The sequence below is a fragment of the Tripterygium wilfordii genome, chromosome 20, assembly GCF_013401445.1.
Source record: "Tripterygium wilfordii isolate XIE 37 chromosome 20, ASM1340144v1, whole genome shotgun sequence".
Lineage (NCBI taxonomy): Eukaryota > Viridiplantae > Streptophyta > Magnoliopsida > Celastrales > Celastraceae > Tripterygium > Tripterygium wilfordii.
In genome coordinates this window covers 1,848,887-1,856,927 of record NC_052251.1, presented here as the reverse complement: position 1 = coordinate 1,856,927, position 8,041 = coordinate 1,848,887, and the positions used below count along the sequence as shown (strand labels likewise).

The following is an 8,041-nucleotide window of genomic DNA, read 5'->3' as shown; positions in this document are numbered from 1 at the left end:
CAGCAACAGATGTTGTTCTGCCAAATTGCACTGGACCTTCCGCGTTTCCTGTGAGAGGAGGCCCCGATTATAAAGGAAGGAGAGACAGATATGTTGGGTGTATTTGGAAATGGTTTTGGTTTTTTACTTTCAAAGACTGATTTTAAGATTAGATTTTGAAAACAATTTTAAGAAATAAAACTGAAAACAAAATTTATTTGACAGATGATTTTGTGAAAAGAAAGAGGACAGAGGAAAGAGAAAACAAGAAAGGATTTTACAAAACATCAAAAAATAGTTTTGGCTTTTGGGTTTTTGAAAACCAAAAACAGTTTTCAATTTTATAAAATAATTTCTGAAAACACCCTGCCAAACGAATTTTCAAAGCCAAAATAATTTTTAGAAACAGAAAACTATTTCTAAACAGACCCGTAACATCCCAAAATTTTGAGAACAATTGTGTAGTGACACGTGTAAAGTTATAAATAATGGGTAGTGAAAGGTAAAATATTAAAGAAAACAATAATAGTAATAATTTTTAGAGTTTATGGAAGAATTAGAGTTGAAATTGGAGGCAGGAATTGGAGTCCTCTCATCCCCTTTATAACAAAGCTTTTACTTTCATCTTTTTCGTTTTCATCCGATGTAGATTATTCTCCACTCAATAAATCATTTTGGATCACTTTCCTTTTTGTGGGACAGAAATAATAAGACAAAAAGCCTTATTGGGCCTCAGCTTTTCAGTAAGAGCAAACCCAAACCTAATTGAAGGGTCCACTGCCACATGTCATTCTCTACCCAAGTAACCACATATCTCTCTCAGTTTTTCTTTTTCACTTGAGTATTTGATATTTTAATAGGTTTACTGATATTGTTTCTTTGATTTATTAACTACTTAACTAATTATGTGAATAATTATAAATCTATAATATTATTTATAATTTATACTAGTATTATTATTGTTTAGAAATAAAATAAATTATTTAAATAAAATGTGCGGTTCAACCAATTGACCATTGACCATTCAAGTCAACTGATTGAATCTTCAAAAATTATTGTCACAGATCGATGTGCAGATCAACTTAATAACATTGGACCTGATCCAACCACGGGTAAGACTTTTATATGGAGGTTATAACTTTATATGCTACAAAGCCAAGCCCTACCTGGGTTTTGGGGTCAATTTTTTAACCAAGCCACAAACTAATTTATAACTTTATATCACAAAAATATAAATTTAAATATAAGTTAAATGTTCGAAATTTAGACTCAAATACAAAATTATTGTCTAGTTTAAAATCCGGATCATGATCATGCTCTAAACATAGAAATCTTGTGGGAGCATCCCTAGTAGTGTCCCTTCTCATTGGCTGGCAAAACACACGTGGTGCATACGATTCAGCCCACACAATTTGACTTGGGTGAGCATCCCTAATTGTCTATAGTAGCAACACTACACGTCATTATAAACAGTTGTTATATCGTGGCAACTGGCAAGTGAGACTGAGAGGGTTGTTTTCTGATGCTCTCTCCTTCGCACATACAACAAGGCCTAAACATGTTGAGCCTACTAAAGTTACTAAACTATGAGAAAGATGAAATTTCCGGAGCAATTTTGGCCGTTTCAGTCCTGATTATTTCACTGTTATGGATCTTCTTGACCAAGAAATCAAGAACCAAAATCGCTCCTCTACCACCAGGTCCTCGAGGATTACCAATAATCGGGTACCTCCCCTTTCTTGGTGCCCATCTCCACCACACATTCACAAAATTGGCACAGATTCACGGCCCCATCTACAAGCTCAAGCTCGGGAACAAATTAGGCGTTGTGATTAGCTCGCCATCACTCGCAAAAGAAGTGGTTCGTGCCCAAGACTCGATCTTTGCGAACCGAGACCCACCAATCTCAGCAATAGTGGCAGTCTTTGGTGGAAACGACATTGCCTGGTTACCGAACGGTCCAGATTGGAGAAAGATGCGCAAGGTGTTTGTGGGAGAGATGTTGAGCAATACAAGTCTTGACGCTTGTTACAGTTTGAGAAAACAAGAGGTGGAGAAGAGTATCAATAATGTTCATGACAAAGCAGGTGAGTGTCTGGATTTTGGTGAATTGGCTTTTGTAACTTTAATTAATACTATGACGAAGATGCTGTGGGGAGGAGCATTACAAGGAGAGGAGTGGACTAAACTCACAGCGGAGTTTCGGGAGGCTATGGCGGAACTCATGGTGATAATGGGGAAGCCAAATGTTTCCGATTTCTTTTCGGTTCTTGCAAGATTTGATTTGCAGGGTGTAGAGAAGAAAGCGAGAAAGTTAGGGTTTTGGATTGAAGAAATTATTGATTCTATAATCAAGCAACACAGGAGCTCCAATATTGCAGTGAAAGAAGATGGATCAGGAGATAAGAAAGGAAGAGATTTCTTGCAACTGGTGCTAGAGCTTCAAGAAAGTGACGATCCTGCTAAATCAATTACCATGAACCAAGCTAAGGGCTTGCTCATAGTACGTTTTCTCCTTTAACTTAGTTTGTTCTTTTCACAATCGTTTGATCAATGAGGTGCTTTGAATTTAATTTATTAGCAATTTTTTGGGGTTTTCCACCTAAACCAGCACGTAGCCATAAGGGTATATTGTTCCTAGTGGGAATCGAAATCGGGACCTCCTGAGTCTATACGGTTTGACCCCTGAGAGACTCACCAATTAGGTTATCACCCAAGTACGTAGTTATAGGTCATAACCAATAACTATTAAGGACGTTATTGAACTTCCCAAAAACCAAATATGTTAAATCAAAATGATATTGTTGTGACCTCGTATTTGTGTGGCTCGCAGGACGTTGTGAATGGTGGAACAGACACAACATCAACCATGGTTGAGTGGGCAATGGCAGAGATAATGATGAATCCAGAGATAATGAAAAAAGTCCAGCAGGAATTGGATCAAGTCGTTGGTGTGAACAACTATGTTGAAGAGTTCCACTTGCCTAAACTGCACTATTTGGATGCTGTAGTGAAGGAAGCAAGTCGCTTGCACCCTACACTACCAATGCTAGTACCACGTTGTCCAAGCTCGTCTGCCACAATTGGTGGATTCACCATTCCAAAGGGTACTCAAGTTTTCTTGAACATTTGGGCTATCCACAGAGACCCTGAACTTTGGGACAACCCCTTAGAATTTAGGCCTGAGAGATTTCTGAATGGTGAAGACTGCAAATTAGATTTCTCTGGTAATAATTTTAAGTATCTTCCGTTCGGTTCGGGGAGGAGGATTTGTGCGGGGATTCCTTTAGCAGAGAAGATGCTGATGCATTTGCTGGCATCATTGTTGCATACTTTTGACTGGAAGTTACCGCCAGGAGAAGAGCTAGAATTATCAGAAAAATCTGGGATTGTTGTCAAGAAGGCGAAGCCTTTGATTGTTATTCCAACACCGCGGCTTCACAATCCAGAGTATTAAGTTTCCAAGACTATCATAGCTATTTTGTATGCTGCTATCCTTTATCTTTTTATCTTGTGCCCTGAAATTCTTGTTGATCCCTTATACCTGGTTTCTACAAGACTAAAACAATAAAAACATCAACAATATGCTCACACTCACATCTGGTCTCAATTTATTGCCTGCCCACCGTGTGTGCTCGCAGCTCGCGCAATCAACTCTCTGGTCTACTCGATTTCACACCGTTGGCAGCATAATTTCAAGATGTACAACGAACCAGTCAAAGAATGACATTCTCACTCAAGTTGTGAATGACAGATGAAGTTGGGAGGAAAAAAAAAACTGCAGCAAAAAAGATAACCGATTTTTGTTCATGGTTTGTTGTTGTAGTTGTTGGTTCAAAGCTTCACGATGACTGTAATGATTCTTTTGTCATGCTTGTTCAAACTCATTGATGGTTTGGTTTCAAATCACGCAAGCGTGAGAGTGGATTTGGTTTGAGTCCTTCTGCCCATACAGCGCCAATTTCATTGTCAATTACCAAGTGAAGCTCTTCGAAGATGATCTCATAACCTCCATTCTTCATGATGTTGATTTGTATCTTGTTGGTCTTGTTTGATTCGTCTTTAATTTAGGATTCAATTTGGGCTCTGGGGTTTTGATTTGGGAATCCACAAAGGCTCAATTTGAGGCTTTGCGGTTTGATTTGGGGATTCAATTTGGGGCTTTGGGTTTTGGGGTTTGATTTAAGGATTTAATTTCAGGGATTAAAAGTCTCAAATTTAAATACCTTAAGAATATATCATTGAAATTATCCGTGTAGTTTGACAAATTGAATTTCTCTTATATGTCACATAGGTGTAATATCATATTTTTCCGACCTCAAACTAACTTGAAGGATGAAATATGTACTTTTTCATAGTTAAGACATTAAATTAGAAAAAAGAGAGATTAGGACGAAATGAAACCACGCTTATAGTTAGGAGACGAAATATACCTTTTTGTCTTATATATATATATATATATTGTGTATAATTCGGATTGGATTAAATAGATTTCATTTATTAAACGCTCAAAAGAGAGCATTTTGGACTCACAAATACATCTGACATAAAAGCCCTTATCAAGAACTTGATAATGGTCTGGAATGTCAACATAAGGAGATGTCTCTGTAGCTTTAACGATCACATAATTTTCATTTACAGTACCAATCCTGCTGCAATATGCGTCCCATTCCCTTTCTCCATACACACGTTCCCCAGTACCCATGGGAGGACTAGGAATGTTGGGTGGACTGTATGCTTTTCCAACCCATTCTACATAGGTAGCTACCTTTGTCAACGTAGTGAAAATATGGTTTGGTCAAAACCTCAGTTCGGTTCGTTTTGGGCCAAGTACAAGCCACCAATTCCAGCTAGGTGAATCCTATCATGAAACTAGTAACATTAGATTTGAATAGAATATAAAAGCAAAGAAAATCGAATACATACATACATACATATATATATATATATATGTGACAGGAATATTGTTTACCCGATAAATTAGAAGTCTTTGAACGTATAAAAATCCCCCCCTCTGAGACACTGGGTTAATAACCGAATCGACAGAAATATCACAATGTAAGTTCAAACACCGTGCCGCAGCTGTCTATAGATCAAATCAAAAGCAAACAAACAAGCGCAGTTAATAAATGAATTTTAGAGAAGGGTCTAATATAACATAAAAAAATTGAAAGTTACTATTATCACCCATAATATAATCCTTACATTTGTGTAAATAAAAAGTCTAGTCCGATCATCTTTATTATATAGGGTTGGATTCACCTAAAGGAATAGAACAAAAAATAAATTAATTAGAAAATACAACAGACCTTTATTTGCTTTAATCAAGTGATTTATTATTATTACTAGCATTAATTAAGGTAAGAAACCGTCACCATGTAAAGGGGAAAAATTGTTTACCATCCATCCAACTTCTATACTTTCTGCATCATAATTGCTCACCCACCACTAAAGAAAAAACACCATAAAAAACAAGACGTCTTTTACTACAAAACTTTTTTTTCTTCATGCAGGTCCCATGCGACCCTACATGTTTTTTCTTTTTTTCTTTGACAGTTCAATCATGAGCAGTGCTTGACAGGCGCTCGATCGCCTATGGTAGCTGATCGATAGACAGGCATTCTGTCAGCAACAGCAGGTGGAATTTGCCAGACAAATTTATTTATTTTAAATTACAAGACAGGTGTATAATACATGATAAATACGATAACATCAAACTTGTAAGTTAAAAGAAAGCAAAAAAGATCACAACATCCATCACTTCTTTAACTGCCTAGCTAGTCATAAAGTTTAGGATCAGATAGCCTGGGAATTGGGACTGCAACAAGAGGATTCTTCAACTTCAAGACAATCCCAAACTTTTCAGTGAGATCCAACTTCTCTCCTTGTGGCAATTTCCAATCAAAAGAGTGTAAAAGTGTTGCAAGAGAATACACAAACATTGTCTCAGCCATTGCCACACCAGCACAAATTCTCCTTGAGGCATATATTTCTCCTTGAGGCGAAATTTCATCTCCTTGAGGCATATAATCAGTAGGCATATATCTCTCCTTGAGGCGAAATTTCATCTCAGCCAATTCAGAAATCGTTGGCCGTTCCAAACGCAAGGCTTGTTCCTCTATATTCAGCCACCAAATGCGAGCGTTGCCCTTCAATTTCATGATTGCGTAATCGACCTTGCATTTATTAGGCATTTTGTACCAACGAAAATAATCCTCAACAGTCGTGAAAGGTAGCGGGGTTGAGGTCACCCCAAAATTCTTGGACGTCCACACGAATGAGATGCTTAACATCGTCTGTGGGGTCAGTTCGACGCTGTTGGAACATGGTGTCCAGGTGGTATGAGCCAGTACAGTCGACACTGTGGTAGGAAGAGGGAGTATGCTCCTCCAGAGGTGTGAGGCGGTTGCCCCCTACAGTAGAGGTGCTGTCAGGTCCAGCATGCGAAGTGGAGGTTTGTCACTTCCGTCGACAGACAACAAATCGAGACGTTGCGAGCCCTTCTGGATTGAAGTTTGGAATTGGTTTCCCAAAGCTTGAATCTGCTGGCTAAGCTCCAGTAGAGCCTCGTCATTGACTTGAGCAGACATGGTGGAAGCCAAGTAAGGCCGACCACTCCGAGTCCACATAGAGGATCCGATTGTCTTCTATACCACTTGGTGCAGTCCCCGTAAGAACTGGACAAGTCAAAGTAGCTGAGTGAAGAGAGAAGAATAACTGAATAGCAGGCTACAAGATCATCGGAGGATAATACTGAGTCGTAAAAGATAACCTTAATGGATCTTTGCAAATAAAAGTAAACTGATTCTACTTCTAAGATCTCTCGAAAGATTTGTTACAAATTCATCAACTGCCTGGACGGCTACAAGAGAAACCCTTAAATAGATAAGAAGGTAAAGACAACAAAAGGTAAATTAAGTAATGGCTATAAACACCATTTGTCAGAGAACAAAAGGAGGAAAGCTAAAACAGAAGCAACCCTTCACGCAAAGGCAAAAAAAAGGAGGACATAAGTCTTTGATCGTCACGTGGTCCTTCCCATATTACCAGGGTCATCCTTTGGTTTAGTGTTGTCCACGTCATGAACGCCAGGGCTTAGTTGGGTGTGAGCTGCATCACAAATCTCCTAGACGGGAAGATATTAAAAAACAAAGAGGCGGTGACCTATCAATATTTGTTCTTGCGGTTCAAATTATATATGTCAAGTAAGTCAGAACCGAGGATTCCTTGCTCTGCACTAACTCCCTTCACACACAGTCGCGTATCGACCATGCGACTTCACACTCCACAAGTGTCATGCTCACATTAACTTTGCAATAAGCCAGTCAATAGCTTAGTGTTTTTTCTTTTTAGGGATAAATATGAGGGAGACCCCTGAACTATCAAAAAAAGGTCATTTGAGTCCCCAATCTTCCAGCATTGGTTCAAAGAAGCCCTTAGAGCACTTTTCCGTCATAATGGTCGTAAACTAATGTGTGTAATTTTGATTTTTTTTAATGAATTCATATGACATGCACATGATAATGGCCAATTAAATAATGACACCTATCAATTAACTTCATCTTCTTCATCTTTTCCTTCCACCTAGATCTTCTTCATGTGAACATTTTCAAAGTACCCATTATATTTAATAAGGAAAATTTACTTCATTCAGACCTATCCCAATAGTAAGAGCAGATTCTAGAGCAAGTGACATCCCTCCTTCCACAACAAAGGGATATGCAAAATAGCTAGATTCTCGAAGAACATAGTCAATAGCTCCTGATTCTGCCTTCATCAAGTCTTGGGTAATCAGGACTTGGCACCCAAAAATCCGTAGAAATTGATGACACTTCAAGGCCAAGAAGAGCATCTTATAACCTTAGATTTGATTCGTTGTTGTCATTTGCAGGGTAGTTGTTATTCACATGACTGAAACTTAAGAAATTGTAGATTTTTTTGGGTAAAAAGTTTGGGTTGGATCTGATTGAAGGAGGATGAGCAAATGAGGCAAGAGAAGAGGAAGAGGAGGAAGAGAGAGAAATGGGAGAGAGAATTAGGGTTTTTAACATTTTAATTTAGG

The 8,041-nt window shown here is 38.3% G+C and overlaps 2 protein-coding genes across 2 annotated transcripts; one reads left to right on the top strand and one right to left on the bottom strand.

Moving 5' to 3' along the window:
- The first annotated feature begins 1,522 nt into the window (after window positions 1-1,522).
- LOC119986500 (labd-13Z-ene-9,15,16-triol synthase, chloroplastic-like) lies at window positions 1,523-3,916 on the top strand. Its single transcript, XM_038831073.1, has 2 exons — window positions 1,523-2,482; window positions 2,813-3,916. The coding sequence occupies exons 1-2, from the start codon at window positions 1,538-1,540 to the stop codon at window positions 3,434-3,436; spliced, it is 1,569 nt and encodes a 522-aa protein (XP_038687001.1). The 5' UTR covers window positions 1,523-1,537; the 3' UTR covers window positions 3,437-3,916.
- A 1,840-nt stretch (window positions 3,917-5,756) lies between these two features.
- Window positions 5,757-6,569, bottom strand: LOC119987532. Its single transcript, XM_038832463.1, has 2 exons — window positions 6,397-6,569; window positions 5,757-6,294 (listed from the first exon to the last, which is right to left on the bottom strand). Exons 1-2 carry the CDS (start codon window positions 6,567-6,569, stop codon window positions 5,757-5,759), a joined length of 711 nt encoding a protein of 236 aa, XP_038688391.1.
- Between the last annotated feature and the right edge of the window lie 1,472 nt (window positions 6,570-8,041).

What these genes read in the sequence shown, in the direction of transcription:
- LOC119986500 (XM_038831073.1), top strand. Translation starts at nt 1,538, where the DNA reads ATGTTGAGCCTACTAAAGTTACTAAACTATGAGAAAGATGAAATTTCC. An exon ending in AAGCTAAGGGCTTGCTCATA is followed by an intron (nt 2,483 to 2,812) that starts GTACGTTTTCTC and finishes TGTGGCTCGCAG; the next exon opens with GACGTTGTGAATGGTGGAAC.
- LOC119987532 (XM_038832463.1), bottom strand. Translation starts at nt 6,569, where the DNA reads ATGTCTGCTCAAGTCAATGACGAGGCTCTACTGGAGCTTAGCCAGCAG. An exon ending in GACCTGACAGCACCTCTACT is followed by an intron (nt 6,295 to 6,396) that starts GTAGGGGGCAAC and finishes ATGTTCCAACAG; the next exon opens with CGTCGAACTGACCCCACAGA.